Consider the following 20,158-nt stretch of genomic DNA (forward strand, 5'->3'; position numbering starts at 1 on the left):
AATGAAAGACCACGAGAAGACAGTGACCCTGATGATCGATGAGATCCACATAAAACCATACTTCGACTACAAAGGGGGCACAATAGTAGGATCGTCGGTTCATTCAACGGAACCAGCAACAACAGCCCATGTGTTCATGGTACAATCACTCCTTTCTGCAAACAAGGACGTCATTCACATATTACCTGTGAGCAAACTGAGCGCAGAAATTTTGCACGAGCATGCTAAGAACATAATCATTAATGTTGAGAAAATGGGGCTCAAAATTATCGCTGTGATAACGGACAACAATGCTCTGAACCGCAAGATGATGTCGTTATTTGCTACAAGTCCTCAGGTGAGCATTGTCTATCCCCATCCAGCCGATAACGCTCGCCCTCTTTTCTACGTGGTCGATCCTGTGCATCTCTTGAAGTGCATTAGGAACAATTGGATTAACCAGAAAAACCCTGGAACATGCCTCTATTTCCCTGAAATGGACTTGAGTGGAGCAATGCCCGAAGGGCCTCCTCGTATGAAAGCTGCTTCTTTCGCAGCTGTGCGGCAGCTTTATTCTTCAGAGAAGACGTCGCTTGTGAAGGCTGCTTACAGACTGAACGCAAAAGCCGTGAATCCAACCTCAATGGAGCGGCAAAATGTAAAGCTCGCTCTCGACGTCATTAATCAGTTTGTTTCAAATGCCCTCAGGACACATGGTTCCGCGTTCAAGATTCCTCAAGCTGAGTCGACTGCTCTTTTCATTGACGTTATCCTCACATGGTGGCAAATAGTCAATGTTAAGACCCCTTGCAAAGGCCAGAGGCTAAGGGACAGCATGCAAGACCCTGTAAGGTCTGTTGATGACACACAGTTAGCTTTCCTGAGCGGCGTTGTGGACTGGTTGGACGCTTGGGCAAGAATAAACATCACCAGTGGCTCGCTGACGAAAGAGACTCACAGTGCTTTGCGACTGACATGCTATTCTCTGGTAGAACTCTCGCGCTACTGCTTAGAAGAACTTCACTTCAAGTACGTACTGCTGGGCAAATTTCAGACGGATGCGCTAGAAGACCGGTTCGGCCGTTACCGCCAGCTGGCAGGATCACAGTACCACATTTCCGTGCGTCAGCTCTACGAATGTGAGAAGAAGCTTCGTCTTCAAAAACTTTTGACATTTCCACGCGAGGAAACAGAGTTTGAAGACGTAAGTGAGGATCTTGTCCCATGCAACTTTTCTGTGGCTGTCAGCGACGACGATATTACACACGCCCACTCTGACATGGATGCTATTGTCTACATTGCAGGATACGCTGCTCATGCTGCTTTAAAGAAGCTTTCATGTTCTGATTGCTTCAGCACATTGGTGATTGAAAATCGAGAGATCGAAGCGGAAAATACTGCCATGATAGCTAACCTGTCGAGAGGAGGGCTGAAGTTTCCCCAGCCATGCACAGTTCACATGGTACTGATGACTAAACTAGTTGCAGAGAAGTTGTCTTTTGGAGCAACCGCGGAAGATTTTCTCTCCTGTAGAAATCAACGTGGTGTCGTGATTTCACAGACGATTTCCCTCCTGGACGAACACGACATTGAGACATGTGAAAATGGCCACACTGCACAAACTCTCCTGCGCTTGGTAGTACGCGTTGCAACCAACGTTGTTCTAAACAACTTTTGCAAACTAAGAAATGATGCCATACAAGACAATGCGCAGCAGAAGGCCGCAGCCCGGAAAGCAGCAACGCTTAAGAAGAAGTAAGTTTTATTCCCAAGCAATAAAAATGCTTTGCGCACACTTCATTGCTGGTGTCTCGTCGTTTTTTATTGTAAGGGTCAGATTAGCTGTACAAATACTCAACAGCGCAACATTATTGTGAGTGTCATTATTGCTGTGTGTGAAAGCTTTAAGCAAAACACAATACAGAATAAAACTAACACAATGCGCAGTAGACGGTGTTTTTTTTTTCAATGTTCACGAACTTCTACTTTAACAACTAGATATACGCATGTGCGGTCTGTGCGGATGGATTTTACCGCACGGCAGACATCATGTACGTGATAGAACCTAATAATTAGATGATTAATTGAAATTAACTAATCAATTTTTTATTATAATGACCAATAATGCGAAATTGGCGGCCGTATGCTAAATTGTTTATTATAAAAAACTGTATTAGCAGCTCGAACTTTCTTGACAATAAGGTGTTCTGCAATAAAAAAAATATATAAAGCAGATAAAATGATAGCCTAAGGCGCGCACAAACTAGCGAATTTCTTTTCTGCAGCAACGACAAAAATGAAAATGAAGGAATCACTTATAAGGCAGCTACGTACGGCAGTACCCGAATAGTGCAGACGGGCGCGGCGCGCTGAAATCGCGGAGCGCGGGGCCTGCACGGTCCCTTGGCGTGACGTCACGCGGCCGGTGGAGAGGCCTTAGCATTGAGAGGGTGTTGGACGGGAACACTGCAGTCCACGCCTCAATGAATAAAGCGCCGGTGCGGCGAGCAGTGCCATTCATGCGGGCGCGCCTTGCAATGGGTGCTGGAAAAAAGGAAGCCGCGCTCGGAACACTACGGCGTTGCGCGAAACTTTGACGGGGATTTTTCCGTTTCAATGCGAAACTATAGCCGGGCCGTTACGAAGTGCTTGCAGGGATCAGCTCCGGGTAAACGTCTGCCACCAGGCGTATCGGAATTGACGAATTCCACTCAGAGCAGATCACGCTTTTAGAGTGACAAATACAAAATCAATAACAATTCTCTAGTGCAATTCTTTAAGACCAACAGGGAGAGATACAAGTGCCCTTGAGGCAAGACTTGCCAAAGTGACTGGCCAAGCTCGCATCGTTATCACGCGTCGGCGGGATCGACTGCACACGGCGCGTGTTAGGCAAGGGAGAGAGCGCTACAAAATGAAAGGCGCCAACTAAGGCAGACGTGCAGAAGCTACTAACGAAGGCGACGGCAGCGCAGCGCTAGGGACCTCTACGCCAGTTCGGCTAGCGCCAAAACAAGAAAATGCTCCTCAAAGAGTAAAACTCCGACGAGAAAGAGATATCGAAATATTGAGCAAACTCCTGCGGGACGAGCGTGGAAGGAGGCGTGAATTATAAATGAGAGCACGCGCGCCAGTGGAACGAGATAACGGGCGCAGGCGACGACGGATTCTGCATTTCCTCCCCCTCTAGGTTCATCTCCCGACGCTATAACTGAACGGGGTAGATGAGCGACGCCCGGTAGCGAAACATACAGATCGGGCTGCGAGAGGGCGCTGCGAGCACGGCAGTAGTCGAAGCGTATACAGCGCGAGAGAGGCTGCAGCGGTTGGCCCCGTAATTCGATTTGGCCGCTGCTCCCGCTTTCGGTATTGGTCCGACGACGGAGCTGCGCTGCTCGATAATACAGCAGGCAGTGCACGCGCCCAGCTTTCGCTTGTCGCCCCCGGGGCCGAAAAGACGGAGAGGGAGGGGGGGGGGGGGGGGGGGGGCTAAGACGGCCCGATTAGCACCAAGCCCCGAAATGAATCAGAAGGAGCAGAGAATGAATTGCGTCGTACGTAGGGCTCCACTCCCTTATACAGCGTGCTAAGCAGACGCGTGCAATACGAGTTGGTGCAGCCGCTACGCTAGTCTGTTGTGCCGATAGCGAGAAAGCCCTTCTGAAAGTGAACAGGCGAAATTAGGGGAGGGCAGGGGAAGGAAAAAAAAAAGAGACGAAATGCAGCGGGACGAATGCGATCCGCCAAGGCGAAGATAACCCCAATCACTGAACTTAAAACATAAGGTTCGTGGGTGTAGCATCTCACCATTAAAAAAAAAAAAAGATATGGCAGTAGGGTTGGTGCAGCCTACCAGACGGAAACTGCAGAGAGGACGAGATACGGAGAAGGGTCTTGCGCGCTCGGAGTTGCGCAGTCCGAGGCATCAACTGCGTCCATGGAAACTTCCCAGATGCACAAACTCTAGAGGAAGTGAGTGGTGAACCCTGCTCTCTGAACACTGAATCAGGTGTGGAGTTACACAAATGCACCAAGGCTTTTACTTACAGGCGGGAGCTATGTGAAAAAGAGCGCTGAGCTCGGACTGAGAGACAAGATTTATTGTTGCTTCTGCGCCGACCTAAAGGTCATAAAAAAGAATATCAGTTCAGAAAAAATTAACGAAAAAAAATTGTGTGCGCGGGGGCGAGGGGACGCTTCTCACTCGTACGTGGGAAGGAGACACTTAACCACATGTATGTCACACATGATTGGGAAAACATTTAATACACGTTAACAGTGTTCGATATAATATCAACCTGTGCATACACCTTCGTGAGAGCGTTTAGCCTAAACAACAGCACGGCCAGACTGCCTCATTTTTAGTGAGCTCAAGCTGGCAGAGAACACAAACAGGTCAATGCTACGGCAACGTTGCGGTAAAAAAAAAAAAAAAACAGGGCTGGATATGACAAAACTGCATGAAATACGACCGTATAACTGACAGAGTAGAGGCGAAGAGCAGCGCGCTGTAAAAAGTAGCGCAGCTTTCACAACCAAAACAAAAAAAAAAAACACTACCCAGATGGCGATATCACAAAAGCGCTAAAAGTGTTCCCTCAAAGTATACACCGTCCCTCCTTCGTGCGCGGCAAGTGCCCAAACAACGCAATACCGGCCGCATTGTTAAGCCGAGCCAACCAACGAAGGACACACAACGGGTCGTAGATATACCTGGGGAGTATATGCGCGCCGCGTGATATACACAGGCGAGGGCGGGGAGGGGGGATTCGAGCTTGCATTCACGCCTCAGCGCGGACGCTAATTGGGTCCTAATAACTAATAAGGCGAGATGAACGCCGCCCACCGGTCCGCCGCGGTTGAAACGGTGCCGCCGGCCGTCACTCATCCGGAGAAGCGCCGCAGCGGAGTCGCATCAGTGTCGCCCCGCACTCGTCGCAGTCGGCGCGGCACGATCAAGGAGAACTGAAAGTACAGCCACGCCCCGGCAGGCAGACCGGCTACCGCCAACGCCGCCAGCAGCCTCGGGCCAAAACGCTTCGCGCACTGGCGACGCACAATGGAGGTGTCATCCCCCTGTAGAGTCCAACGCACAAGACACAGCCTGACGGGAACGCCAAAGCTTGTCGCTGTGCCGCTTGATCAGGCTACGACAAGAGCGTCGTCGCAGCCACGCTCTCCGGGTTTCGGGCCGGTCGCATGCAGAAACGCCTACACACTCGAGCAGCCTTCCTGGCGACGGCTAAAGGGAAGGAAGCGGCGCGTGCACCCTACCGTACGCCATTCTCAAAAGATCCCACACCACGGGGAAAGAAACGCGGAGCTCCCATAACGCCACTCGGCCTCCTTGAGGAGGAAGGCTATCCTCACTCAGTGAAGAATCTCATCGCCGGGGCTGCGCTTACAAGTAGACGGCCATTATCTTTTGAAATGGATGCCACACACAGCTTAACGCATGCAGCTACGCACCAGAAAGCCCCCCGCTCCACTTTCCTGATCTCGCAGCCTGATATCGCATATAACTCGTGACAACTCGCTACCGAAAGTGGTTCACAGTGTAGCTGGGAAGAAACTGTCGCTGCACTAGAGCTTCAAGCTAATTGGGGGAGGGCGAAGAACACTGAAAGGTCCGGAAGAAGCCGCTAGCAGAAGCTCGCGGAAAGAAAAGCGCGTCAGCGAACTCATCCAACGCCCGCCACACAACCGCCGAGTGCGCAGGCGCCCGGTACACAAGAGGAACAGCATCAGCAGGCACGGCAGGAGAGCAGCAGCAGCAGCTGGTCGAGCGCGCGTGCAGCGAGCAGGGGCGAAAGAAAAACAGGCCGGCCGAGCGAAAAAGTAGGGAGGAAAAGATGGCGAGGCCCCGAAGAGCGGAGAACGCGGAAGCGGCCGCAGCAGCTGCTGACGCCGCCGCTGGCTCCGTCACGGCGGAGGCCCGCTCGGTCAGCGCTCTTCGGGCGATCCCGCCGGGTGGGCTTCCTCTCCATCACGCACACCACCGCCGCCCACCCGCCACGACGCCGCCCGATGGTGTGTGTGTGTGTCTGTGTCCTCGCAACAGCGACTGACAGCCTCAAGAGCCCCCTGTATAGGTTTTGCTTCGTTGTACTGTCTCGAACACTTCCTCGTCTTCGAACACTGCCGAAAGCCTCAGGCAAACTGGCTGCAGGTAAGAAAAGACAGAGCTGCCAGGGTTAACCAAGAGGCCCGGTTGAACGACGAAGACAGCGACACCAATGAAGAGACGTCGACAGGACTGGCGGTATAGATGTAAATACCAAGTCCATTCGCAGTCGTCTTTTCCGCTGTTTTCGTCGATCAAGCGAACCGATGTTGTAAATGAGCTTGGTAGTTTTGATGTGAACACCCACCCCCTCGCCAGAGCTACTTACAGGAGCCGGATCCAATGCGAGGTTATCGCGGTAATTTCCAGGCAATCGCTGCAACGGCGAGGCGAACCTCACACACGTCGAGAGATGAGTATCAACAGCGGCACATTTATTGCTACTGTATCTTACCGCCGACCTGTTCCCAGTACGACGCCGACCGAGCGAAACTATGGGGCATGAAATACTGTGTTCCCTTCCGAAGATACTATTCGTGTACAGATAGCTGTACGCCAACAGAGGAGAAAACCCAAACCCTGTAGTCTTTTCCGTGCGGTGGACAAAAAAAAACAAAAAAAAAAACTGCGGGGACGACGTGAGCTGTGCGGCTACTGAGCGATAAAGACGAGTCTACATTCGCACTGCATATCCCCCGGTTGTGTTGTCGGTCAACTTCGAGCCTCGACAGGGGGCTCTGCAGCCCTCCTTCCCAGCCACATCTGGGAACAGACGCGAGGAGACGGAACATTCCAATCACGTAGCTACAGCAGCAACCCAAGTAGACAGATCTGGGAATAGGAAAGAGAAGCCGCGACGGCGCCTAATGGCTCCTAAATACGGGCACTTGTGCTCGGAAGCAGATGCACAAAAACGAAAATAAAAATAAAGAATAGGTTCACCGCGGTTCCTTCCGCTCCCGCGTCACCAAAGCTCAATGCATCTTCGTTGTCTTCGTTAAGCCCGCTAGACCGTTAATAGGAGCTGCGCGCATTACGAACTAAAACGAACGTAAAAAAAAAAATCCACTCACGACACAAGCTCCGTGCGGGACTGGGGAGCGCTATAACTGCGCCCTTGACTAACTATCGTCTTTTTGTGTGTGTGTGTGTGTGTGTGCGCCCTAGAAGCAGGATAGCCCACCCCCAAATCTACCCCAGTACCCAAAGAAAGAAAGAAAGACATCAAAGCAGCTATCCACTACGCAGGCGCACGAGAAAACGGGGGAAAAGCAAAAGACAATGAATGCGCTTCCGCGCGGGAGGACCCCCGTATAGCACAGCGCCATATCCCACCACCCTGCGCTGCGCCCTCATTTTCCGGCGTTAGCCCCGGCCACCCCCTTGCCCACATGGCCGCCGTTTCTATTTCCACGCCGGCCGTCACGCCCGTCGGAAGCAGCACGCTTCCTGTTTCCGGTCCGCGCCTGGCGGCGGCGCCCCGTACCATCGCCCCGCACAGACAACCGCCGCCGCTGCACAGGCCTACGCCGCAACTCAAAAGCGCCCGAAACCTGGAACCCTGAGCTGCACAGGTCTCTCTCCTTCTATATACACGCTAGCCTCGCCTATGCGCTGGTCTCTCTCAATAATTTCGCTAACGGGTGGCATGGACATGCATGCTAGCGGATAATTCCACCTTGGAACGGAGCTCATCGCATACTGCAGCTACAACGAATGCCCAATGCCTCGGTTTCTCGCTGGAGAATCCCCCCCCAAGACAATTTACACAAGCCATGCTTTGACTGCACTATAGCCTATAGTCCTATCCGCAGGCGTCCAACAATAAAAAAAAAATCCCGACGCTAACACCTGAGAAGGAAATACATACAAGTGAGGAAAAGACGCGCGCTGCTTGACCCGCAATGACGGCCACGTGTATAGATCAGAGGAACACGGCGAAACACCGAGCACAAAGGTCGAATGATTCAAAACTACGAAAGAAGAGCTGCCGGGCCAGACAACCACTGGGACGCACCACGGAAAACGAAGACCAAAATGACAAAAAGAGAACAACTCTGCGGCGACGGTTATGCAGGAAAAAGTAATGACAACCGCTGAGAGAATGCAAAAAAAAAAGGTGACCAGCCAGCCCTGGCATTCGCAAGAGAAAAAGAACGCCCTGCGGCGCCGGGCGGAAGGAAGAAATCCCCGGGGCTCTTTACGACCGCCCGCATGGCCACCGGTCTCGGACACGAGGTGCCACGTCCGGATAGCCCGCAGGGGGAGGGAGGGTCGACCTGTGCCCCCACTGACGTTATACGACCGGTCACCGGAAGAACTTCGGGAGTAGATGGTCAGGGACCCCGCGGTGCGCTCGACCACCGGTCTTCGAGATGAGGCCCTCCGCCTACGGCTGTGGTCTGCCTGTTGGCTGGGGATCTTTCAGAGGCGCGCTGGAGCGAACGGACGGCTCGCACCGGCGCCCACTGACCGCCATGTTGGTGCACCACGAGGTCCGCGAAGGTGTGCTCGTTCGTCCAACGCGCTTGCACGTTGCCCTCGCCTCTGACGTCATGTGCAAGTAATCTGTAGCGTGCGCAAAGCGCAGCCTGTCCTCCCACCTCCGTCGACGTTTTGGAAGACGGTGGCGCAAGTTGCTGCCATGAGGGCCAGTGCTACGGAGGTAGCAGCAGCAACAGCTGCGAACAAAACACCCAATCTCCCCGGTGTTGCTGGATCGATAAAATGAAATCTTCACGGCTAAGGCGGTTACATCGCCTCACGAAGTGGCGAGGGAGATAATACGAGCGGCATTTTCGGCGAAGAACTGGCGCTGCTTCGCCCGTCGAAGACATCGGTGGTAGCGCTCAACACCAGTGACACGTGGCCTACGTGTGTCCTATCGTCCATGTCGTGCGCGACCGAGAAATTGCGACGCGACGTGCCTCGGCTATAGCGTACTTGCGAGAGAAAACGCCGCTGCACTCCCGTCCATACCTGATCTCTTCCGAATTAAGAACAAAAAAAAAACCACAGCCCGACAGTCGTAAGCCGGCCAGTGGAGTACAAACACAACGACACGCTGTGTACACCAGAGCGAACACGAAAAGATGCTTTGGCGCGTTTACCACGCAGGAAATATAGCGGGACAAATTTCGGAGCATCACATCCGCAATCCATATTCGAGGGGGTTTCACGCGCCGCCCCAGAGGAGAGGCATATGTCCGTCGCCCGCCTCACACCAGCGCGTGTGTGACAAGGGGAGAAAGAAAGAGGACCAAAAGCGACGGCTGAGGAAGAGGAGCGTGGAGGAGGAGACGGGAATTTGCATCGCGAAGCCGGCGAATGCAAATGACGCTCCCACTTAGCCATGCTCATGATTAAACAAGCGACGCACCCCGCCGCCGACGAGCGGCTGCAGACGCTGCCGCAGAGCGGCCGGCCGTTATATCCGCTACGCGAGGGGAGGGGAGATTGGGAAAGGGAGAGCGGGACGGAAAGCAGCACTGCTCGATGCCTGCTGAAAAGGAAAAGCCACGCTTCGCGCACCCTCCTTGCTTTTAGTTTCTCACGCTGCCGCTCGACGAGGAAGGAAGAGAAGGATGCGCCACCAACAGTGGCGAAAAGGAAAAAAAAAGCGAAGAGCTCGTAGACGAAGACAGTGACGACGAGAAGGAAGAAAAAAGGGAAGAACGAGCGAGGCGGTCATTCGTAATAAGGGAAGGAAAAAGGGAAGCCGAAAAAAAAAAGGCGGAGGTTTGGATGCTCAAGCGGAGGAAGACCGCTGCTTCTAAGCAGCGGAAACACGACCCTGGGATGAGGATGCAAATCGCGAGAGGCAGGGCAGGCAGGCCTCCCCGGCGGGGTCGGTCTCGCTGCACACGCGCCTCCAGCCATCTTCAGCAACCCCCTCTCCTCCGCCTTGACTCGCGGTCTCGAAAGGATGCGGAAGAGCAAGGGATGGGAAGTACCGCAGAGGACGCATGCAAAACGAACCGAGGCAATGGACGACGAACGAGAGGCCGCCGTGTCAGCGGAGGATGCGGCAAGGAAGAGCGAAGCAGCACAGCGCACAAGAGGAGCGCGCGTGCACGGCATCGCCACACGAACCCGCGCGGCGATTACGTCCCGGTGATTTACGGACCTCCCCCCTGCCGAGTTTATGGCGGTCGCACGGAGACGTGCTCTCACTCTCCTCGGATCGCTCTCCATCCCTCCTCACCCTCTTCCGTCCTCGCCGTGCCTCCTTCTGCGTGCACACGTCGTGCTTGTCGCAGTGCAGTACTGACGAAACACGCTTCCAGAAGACTGCGCTGCCGCTTGTGTCGGGGCTTCTTCGCAGGGACTGCCATCTGCACAACAGTCAACTCGGAGGAGCCCACAGATGTTAGTAACCATATGCGCGCTAAGCAAAGGGGGCCTACGCGTTGTCGCCACGATCACCCACGACGCTCTCTCCCTCCCTCCGAGCGTGGCGAAGAACTTCGTCACGCTGCCTCGGATCCAATTGTCACGGAGGCTATACATCCCCGACATTCGGGGCAGCACGAACAACTCTATACCTACGTCGTCAGAGACGTCGTTAGGCCAAGACGACGACGCTAGTTTCCATCCACGCCGACAGCGCCAAACAATGGAACCACGGGCTGCGCTCGAGGGTTCTCGGGCCCCTGAGAAAGTTCAGGAGTCGTCCGAAGCACGAACAATGCCCGCTACTCAACGCTCGTCCGACACACGCATACCACGAGGTGCTTACACACGCCCCGGGCCTTACTCGGGGGCGTCGTCGGCCCCAGGGGAATCCTCGGGCGCGTCACCCTGGGAACCCCGCGGCGGCGAATTTCTCAAACCATTAAGGGCGTGAGCACCGGCGAGCGCTTTCCGCGACGAACCGCAGCGCCACAGCAGACAACGGGCACGCCAGAGGGAAGGGCACAGCGCGCGGGGTCTGCAGCTCGGTCTGGCGCCGCAGGAGCCGCCGCGTGAACGATCCGAGGTGCCTGCCTGCCTGCCTCACACGGGCACAGTACTACGCCAGCAGCAGACGGGTTGCGCGCCCATGCAGGCCCGGGTCACGTGGGACGGAATTCTTGGAAGGCGCTGCAGGCACCTATCGCGCGGCAGCCATTGTGTGGCGGAGGACCATGCTCAGCCCGGCGGGGGAGGAGACGCTCATTCTGTATACAACACGCAGGCCAGCCGCGCTGTGAGATATTGCGGTGACCGCGCATACCACAGCCGCAAGGAAACGCGGAGAAAGGCAATACGTGCTATTCTGAGCCGTTGAAGGAGTGGAGCTGGGTCTAGCTTTCATGAACGGAAGATGGAGGGAGCTGTGTACGATGGTGGGTCGTTTCGGCCCGTCAAGGTACCTCCAATATGGAGGGCAACATATCCTCTCGAGCGAAAACAAGTTCCCTTCGTTGTAACTAGCTTTTCTTAGTGGCGGTAATGACCACGGTACTTGTTCCAACCTCAGCACAGAAGTAATACCGACGTTTGAGGTAGTTGGCACAGCCTCTCGGAAAGAAACAGCGCAATAAGACGACGGACGTAGAAAGAACAGGACAGACAGAGGCAACAAAATCCCGGCTTAACGGCAGTTTCGGTCGTCGAATTTCACTCACTCGTTCACTCACAAATTCTAGCTTCCCCACGTTGTAATTACTACAACATGGCATCCAAAACGGCAGGAGAAAAAAAAATCAGCAAGAGACACAATGTCGTGAACTAAAATAAGCTAGAGAGAAACGGCTGCCCTGAACATGCCGTACGGCTATAGCAATAAACACGAATACGCCTGTATGGGAGTAAAGATGGAGTAAGTTGACCTCCAGCGCACTCCCCTTTTACAAAACGGAGTGCATTAGAGGTCAGGTCACTTCCTTTTTACTCCTTTCCGAGTGTACGGTTCTCAACCTATAGCTCCAAGCTGTGATGAGCGCGAAAGCGAACTCGACCGCTCATCGGGACCGGCTGTTGAAAAAGTCCAACGTAAAAAAGAAAAGCCTCGTATTCCACCTCCCTTAGCCTTGTTTTCACCAGTCTGTCTAACAAATGCCGTCCAATACGCAAACAAAGAGCGACCATGCAGAGAAGCAGGACGGGTTGCGTTTCCCACGGTGGAAGTGGCACACGCACATAATCCGATCCAGATTGGCAGCAGGGGGTGGTGTCCCACAGGGCGTGACGGGGACAAACGAGGCGCAGCGAACGGTGCGGACACAGCAGAAGCGAAACCAGATACTTCGCACATGTCAGAAAGCGCAGCACACGCACGACACGAAAGGCGCGTTGCAGCCACGCGGGGACAACACGCACGGCAGTAGAGAAAACCGAAGCCGCGCTAAACCACGCCCGTAAACAGGACACGGATACGAGAAACGCGAGCGACATCACGGAAAATAAAATAGAGAAGCGAGGGAGGAGGAGGTGACAGCTGCGCAAAACGAACGTAGTGTACCCCCTTTGCAGTGCGCTGTTACAGGGAGGAAATGGTACAGGGCATCTGCTGGATACACGGGTGTGCAGCCGGAGAGTCTCCTTACCGAGCTGGCTGGGGATGTCCGTTTCTGTTTTCGCAAAAGCTCGCGCTGACTGTGGGAACGGAAAGTGAATGCGCGCGGAAAACGTGACGCTTCCGAGGCCGAGCTATAAGTTGTCACGCGAGCCGCTTTACTTTCCGCAGCCAGCCGCTCTAAGCGCGGCCAAAGCCAGACAGCCACGATCAGCAAGTGGCTGCAATGAGATGGGATCTGCTCAAATCGCTGCATCAAGGACCTGAAGCTGCTCACTACGCACGGCTGCACCACAGGCTTTCCGAGTTTATGTCCGCGAGCTTAAAGACAGTCCGGCCTGGTGACGAAAGGGGAAGTAAGGAGGATTGGGGACAGCGTTGCATAACGCTTAGCTCAAAGACCAATGCTGCGCATCAATAGCGCTGTGCGCGAATTGAAAGACAGCTCAAGGCATACAGCGTCCGCTCCTTGCACGCCGTTAGGGAGCTTCGCGCAGTGTTTCCAGCGGTAACTGACAGGACAAGGAAAGCTAACCGCGACGGTCACAAGAACACTTCCCTCTTGTTAGCGGGCGCCCGCACAGACACATCGAGATGCTGTCAGGAGAAAAGGGTAGGAAAGTAAAAAAAAAGAAACGAAGGCGGCCCTAAGTGCCGCTGCGGCCAACGCCAACCGGATGTCCAACTGACACCGCCGGCTTTCCGCCAGCTGGCTCTCGCAGTATAAATACCTGCAGAGTCAGCGGGACTACAACGACTGTCCAATGAAACACTCACTGAAAGCCGGATTCCACCGATGAGTCAGGCCTCCAGCGAACACAATTTAGCCTTCCTGCCGCAGGCGGAGAATGCGAGAATGACTGCCCCAGTTGCGAAAAAAAAAAGGGCCAGTGTTAGAGAAGGCGCCTGCCGTAACGCAAGAGGCGACTCAGTCGACTGCCAACAGCAGGCCCGTCAACTTTTGCCGCCTCGACGTCTGCCGCGGCTCGACAGCTCTACATAGAGCGGTATTACGCAAGTTCTGAAATAACGCGTGGTGGGTCGGGAGCTAATGGAACAGTGAAAGAATGTAACGCCTAAGCTGTGAGACGACGGAATCAGCTCGCAATTGCGCTTCCTGGCGTGAAAACGAGAACCACGAACACAGCGACGTGTAGTGCCGTGCATTACGCGCAGCCGGCGCGCCCCAAAGCCCCCGGCAACAAGAAGTGCTGACCGCCTGCAACTTTCGTTCAAAGTAGCACCAAAGCTGCAGCGAAGACTGAACGCACCTGCGATCACGTGAGCCTAGCCTCGCGTCAGCAGCCGCGGCCAGGTTGGGCAGCTCACGACGTGAACAAGCCGAGGGTGAACGACCGTGAGGCTGTGCACCTCCCACGCGAACAGCAGCAGCGGTTCGTACTCATCTTCGAAAGCCGAGCAGCTACAGCTGCGCACGCTTTGCCGCGCGGCCTGTCACGCAGCGGCAGGAGGGCCGCGCACTCAGCTGCGATATCAGGCGCGCGTGCCGGCCGAGAAACTGGAGGACCGCCGCACACGGGCGCAGAAAACAAAAAGATGCCTCGCACATCACAGCCCGGTGACGGAGACACGTGAGCGCGGTAAGCAATGCTGGTTGGTGGGAGCGAGCGCACGGCCCTCGGAAAAATTAAGAGATCACTGCGGCTACCCGCATTGGAAGAATGCGAAAGCGTTGACGCCTCCTCGACACTGGTCGCCTTTAAAATTTGGCGCCATGGTTGTTTTTTTCTCGTTCGCTAGATTGATTGGTTATCGATTAACTCTGATTATACCCTCGTTTCATCCCGGCAACCATTTCGAGTTTTCAGATTTCACACCACGCTTCGTTCCCGCCCACTCACAATATATACCCGTCCATTACCCTTTGCTTCTCATTTTATCTGATTGTTTCTAATTTATCATTCTTTTTTCCACCTCCTGGTTACGTATCCATAACTTATCACTGTTCACGTGACTGCCCATTTAGACTTTTTCAAACTTGTTGCCACGCTTTCGCTCCGTCCATACTTCCGGCTTTTCAAATTTGGCGCCACGCTGTGGCTCCGCCTACTTCCGGCGTTTTCAAATTTCGCGGCACTTTTGCTCTGGCTCCGCCCACTTTCTGGACATTTTCGGGTCTAACTATTCATCAGATCGATTTTTTTTTTTCGGGCAGCATCCACACATCAAACTCTTTGGATTAAAACAACTCGTTTGACGCTACCTCTTCTGAGTTGCCCTCAACTGCTGCCGACGCATTTTGCGGACACGATCTCCGCCGACATAGCCTAGTTAAGCTTTCGCCTTAATAAACCCTCGACCGGACCGCGGACGTCAAGCCGCGTCTAGTTGCCCGATGCATCACAGCTTTCGCTCTCTAGTCAGGTTCAACAGTGGTTAAACCGAAGCAATTTTTTTTTTTTACTTGGCGCGCTGAGAGCGCTCGCGGGCGTTCGGAGAACTACCTTGGGAGCTACAGTCGCAGGTAAACGTTGCCACCATATTACACAGCGCAGCTATGGCGTCTTCTGGGCAATCGATTTATCTAATACCGACCGGCTGGACTCGAAACAGCTCCCGACAGGGGCGCTTCTAACCAGCTATTTACCTTTCGAATAGCCACTGCCAGTACTCTACGCAACCACATAGACATCGAAGAGGTACACAGCACAGGACACGACGCGGTCAACTTTTCTGCTCGTAAGCAAGCAATACGTCGGTGACTAGCGCCAACGGCGTCGCCGGATAATTGTCCTGCTCATTCCCAAAACAGGGGCGCCGGCTAAGGGGCTGGTCTGTGCCGGAGCCAAATAAAACGCGGCAACATCCGGAGTTTAGCTGCCGTCGCAACAGCTTGCGCCCGCAAAACGCGACAGCGCGGCAACACCAGTAGTGAGAGATAGAGGATCAGGCTCGAAGCGATTCACCTTGAAGGCAGCCAGCGGGCCCGTGCAGGCGGGAAACACAAACTGCCCCCCAGCAACGTTGCGCAGGCCAACGCGCAGAGGCAAAAAGAAAAAAAAGATAACGCGCGCGCGCGCTCACTGGCGAATTGGAAACCAGCTGGTAACGGATTCGCGGCGAGATCTGCAGGGATGAAGGGAAGTGGACTCGCAATCTACGGAGCCAACTTCGTTTAGCTGGCCAAAATAAGAAGAGAAAGCATTCGAGAGTCGGGAACCAAGGCCTCCCTCTCTTCCGAGACCACCACCGCCCGGGGCACTTTCGCACGGCCTTCTCCGACTCTTTGCTGCTACGATTACGACGACTGTTTATTCGCATTTAGCAGCAGGCAGCGCGCCAGCGGTTCCGGACACCCGTCAGGTCAGTGGCAGCTTAAACGGCTCGAGCCAACTATAAATGGAACGCGACGCGCGGCCAAATATAAAGACGTCTCGAGTTAGGGCTCTCCCTGTAACGCGTAGTGGATGAGCAGCGGTTTGTGTTGACTACATCCAGACAACTGCTACCCCGCCCCCCCTGAGCATTGGAAGGTGCGGTCTTCATTTATAGGCACTGCCGCCGCGTGCAGTCACAATCGAGCCAAAACGGGGCTTGCCAGGCCTCCGCCAAGGCGACATAAGCCCCAGCATCGGTTCTGCGGGGCCTGGGAGTTCTGAGCGCGCACAATAAAAACGGCCATGCCACTCACGAGAGCTGCTAAACTGACGCAACACTGACAAGAACCTACCACTTACACTTTGCGAAGCGGGCGTTACGCGCACGTTGTAGGGGGAATGGCGGTCATGCAAGCTTCCAGTCGATTCTTTCGTCTTAGTTTCCCGGGCGAAATCTGCAGCTATCGCCCCGTGAATAGCTTCAGGCCATCTCACAAGCTTAGGAAGAGATGAGCTGCAAAAGAGCTACGCCGGCTACGCACTAATACAGTGAAAGGCAGACAGGGGAGGGGGGGGGGGGGGGGATCTCCTCTAAAAGGCAGGTCGAAAAGCACCTTCAGCCCGGGCCATAAAAAGTAGTCTGGGCGTTCCAGAAGCGAGAACCTTTATCCTAAATTGCTTGTGCACGCTGTCAAACATGTGGGTCATACTTTAGCGGTTATAGAAAGTGATCTATACAGAAATAAAGGAGTAGAAACTTATGACCGCTAGAGGAACATCACAAACGAACGGAATTGGAACAGAGGAGGCAACGCAGAAACTGTAGGTTAAATGCCAAGCAGATCTCTGCGGAACAGTCACCCACAGCATCAATTCCAGCCACTTATGACTGCGCGGAAAATAGCAGCGCACGAAAGCGTCGCCGACAAATCCGATAGCGCCAGAATCAGACCGCTAACTTCTTATCGAAATTAAGGAACGGTTGTTTGGTTACCACACACGCAGGGGCTAGAACACAGCCTGCTTATGCGCTTTGTCACCACCGGCCCACTTCGACGGATGCCAAACTTCAAAAACGCCAAGCAAATTTACAACGTTTGTCGACATGACGCAAAAAACAGGGTGGCAAAGCCTCCGAGAAGCGCATAAATGTGCAGCGAGTTCAGCGCTACAACGTCAACGCTAGGCAGACAGTTCCGGCACCCTCGCAGACAACGCTTATCTAAAGGCGATAACGAATAAACGTCAGGACGAAAACAAGACGCGCTAAGCAACTCATCGCATGGCACGCAGACGCACAAGGAGAGCTAGCTGGTAGCTCGGCAGGCAACGAGACACGGCAGCTCCCCAGCAGGCGCGGAATCATTGCAAATAGCACCCGCATTTCGATCGACAACGGACGGCGCGCGGCCGAAGCCGTCCGCAATCAAGCGCCGGTTCGGCCTGTTTAATCGAACGCGCAAGTTAATTGGGTTACCACGCTCCGCTCGTCAGCGGCCTCTACTCCAACGAAGCGGCCGCGGCAGCGTGAACCATTTTCAGGCCGGCCGGCCTCGAAGCTCGCCAGAAAAACAGGCCGCCGCTGCGCAGTAGGCCAGGCGGCGCGCTGCGCACGTATTATTGCTCGCCGACGAACGGCTCCGTGAACGTGCGGGACGGAAAACGCCGCGTTCGTGCCAGCCACAGCTGGGAACGCTGACGGGGAACGCACTTTCAGCTTTCAGCTCGGTGCATACAAGCTCCAGGAGGGACGCCATCCGACGCGTCTCCATGCAGCACGAATCGCACGAAGGGCTTTGATGCCACGTGCGTAGATATAAACAACGAAACCCCGTATACGTTTATCGGGGTCAATCGTCCATGGCTTCTACATGCAGCTGAAATAAAGTCCACAGCGTTTCCGACGCGTCCGGCCATGAATGGCCCAAACGAGGAGTGGTTCTTGCAGGCGTGGATGCCCGCTGCTGCCATGGGAAAAGCAGTGGCCGTCGCAACAGCATTGCGGGAGTTGGACCGGCCGGGAAGGCCGCATCCGCTAGATAGGCTCGGGAACACGCCGGAGGGGATGAGGGGCTTTGCCTGGCGACGCGATAAGCGCTCAGAAAGAGCCGGAAGTGGCTCAGAGGCGACACTCCCATTGACTGGGCAAGGAGATGCTTCTGCGAGCCATGCGCGCGAGGAATGCGCTCGCAGCAGAACGGGCTCGTCGTTTGGCTGACTCGCATTTGGGCCAGCGCTGTTTCAACTAACGCTGCTGCTCCGCGCTTTCGCACAGCCACAATGGCTCGCAAAGGTCGGCGTAGAATTCTTAGCTCAAATCTAGCACGGTGTTCTCCGCTGAGCCGCGGTCCGAACTGCTACGGCGACGCGGTCGCATTGGCTGCCTGAGAGAACAGTATTTCTGGCAACACTCGCTTGCATCTATACAGCAAAGCAGAAACTACGCTGCGCAGCTCGCGAATTTTCTTTGTGTGGTCCGAAGACGATGCGATGCGAGCGTCACCTCTGCTGGTTGCGACGCCGCACTGTACAAATAAAACGTTTCTGAAGCCAACTGAATTTAAACTGAAAAGAAAGCTCGATTGAAATGCACGTTAAGATGGCATCGACTCAGCTGCACACAAGCTGCGAGCGATTCCCTTAGTTCGCAAACGATAGCGGCACTGTGCTTTGCTATAACTGCACCGTACACTTTGAGAGATATTGGGGGTGATGAAGATATTGTAGGCAATTTGAGCAAAAAGAAAAACGCGAATTCAAATAAGCTCAACCAAAAACCTCGCGGAAAATTAGTTCGAACGACGCACCAACGGCTGCACCGCCATTATGCACATTACGAACCTACATTTATATTCTTGTGTACTAACAGTCCTTGGCCTTATATTACCGAAAGTGAAGACAGCGGTACATAACCGCTCACTTGTGTTAGCTGCGGTAGCTAGCGACGAGCCGTTAGCAGCTGAGCGCGGATTTGAAAACGCCGGCTCGCGTTCGTATGCGCACGCATAATGAGGGCGGCTTTTGGCTGAATGTACTCACCCATCCTTGGTGGTCCTTTATCCAGGGAAGAAGCCTCGTACATACGTAAGAGGACAACCAGGATGCGATGCTGTCCACCAGATCTGACCAGTTCTTTTCGACGCAGAGCGCAGACAGCTCCACACTGAAGGCGAAGGCACCCACAATACGTGCCCACGTAATCCCTTCGCTGAAAAGCTCGTTCAGGACGTCCATGTAGGCCGTCTGAGCCACAGAGGGAGTCATGTCGAGTCGGCCGCACATCTGGGTGAACTCCTCGCGATATTTGGTGATGAATTCTTCTCCGAGTGTCCGCAAGGCGAGAGCCACTTTGGATGGCCGCGGCAATGGCGGGCACGTATTCCACTGCAGGCCGCGCCGGTTTAGCTGGTAACGCATGAAGTCATTCACCAATTCGCTCACTTGGGTTTTCTCAGCCTCGCTGACGGCCATGGTGGCGACGCCGGCGGCTATGGGCACAGGAACGAGAAAAAAAACTGCACTCAGCCTTTGGTCGCTCACACTCACACCGGCAACACGACTCGCAGACTGCCGGCTCCCTCAATGCCGGCTTGAAAGCTTTCACGACCGCTGCGTCGCTCAGCCTCTGAGCCACGCCGCCGAGCTGGACGCGCCTCGCCGCCTGCCGGTCGCTCGGCGAAACAATCGATGCTGGCGGTGGCGAGGGAAGCGTCAGCAAGGGTGAGAGAGCGTATCAGAAAATCGGAAGCGGATTTCGGGACAGCAGCGACCCTAGCGGGTTTTTGCTGCTGTGTCACGGCGGTAGCTGCACGTTTTGTCAGCGTTTAGCAGTGCTGACACGAGCTGAGTGTAAATTTGGACGACCTGATAACGCGCACTTGCCTCTACGTCGCAGGACTTGATATATGGTTTACGGGAAAAGGCGAAAGAGCGTTATTTCGATTTCTCCCGTGAACCCCACGATCAGTTTCTGCTCATGCTATTCTTTTTTTGTGGAAGAGTTGCGCACCAGTTTGTTAGCAGATAAATTGGGAAAAATAAAGTGCGTTGCTTTAGTTTCATTGTACATTTTGCTTTAGAGTACGTATATACAGGTTATGAAGGTAAAACTCAAAGCTACTATTTTAAGCGTCAGGCTGCAGCTCATGCGTTAAAGTGTTCTGAACGTTTCTAGCGCGTTCCCGAATTGGTAGCTCGCTTATTTGGTGGCTTCTTGCATCAGGATGGCTTATGTTGTGCCAGTGATATTGTCGAGGGCGCTTTGCTTGGTCTCGGCGA

At 54.2% G+C, this 20,158-nt stretch overlaps 1 protein-coding gene across 1 annotated transcript in view; it reads right to left on the reverse strand.

The window, feature by feature from the left end:
* Nucleotides 1-19,543, reverse strand: part of LOC144125419 (apoptosis regulator Bcl-2-like) — a 71,924-nt gene extending 52,381 nt beyond the window's left edge. The window contains exon 1 of the mRNA XM_077658789.1: nt 18,920-19,543. Coding sequence (XP_077514915.1) covers nt 18,920-19,351 — 432 coding nt within the window. The 5' untranslated portion in view covers nt 19,352-19,543. The remainder of the gene's footprint in view (nt 1-18,919) is intronic.
* Nucleotides 19,544-20,158: the final 615 nt, after the last annotated feature.

Source organism: Amblyomma americanum, chromosome 3 (assembly GCF_052857255.1).
Source record: "Amblyomma americanum isolate KBUSLIRL-KWMA chromosome 3, ASM5285725v1, whole genome shotgun sequence".
NCBI classification, from domain to species: domain Eukaryota; kingdom Metazoa; phylum Arthropoda; class Arachnida; order Ixodida; family Ixodidae; genus Amblyomma; species Amblyomma americanum.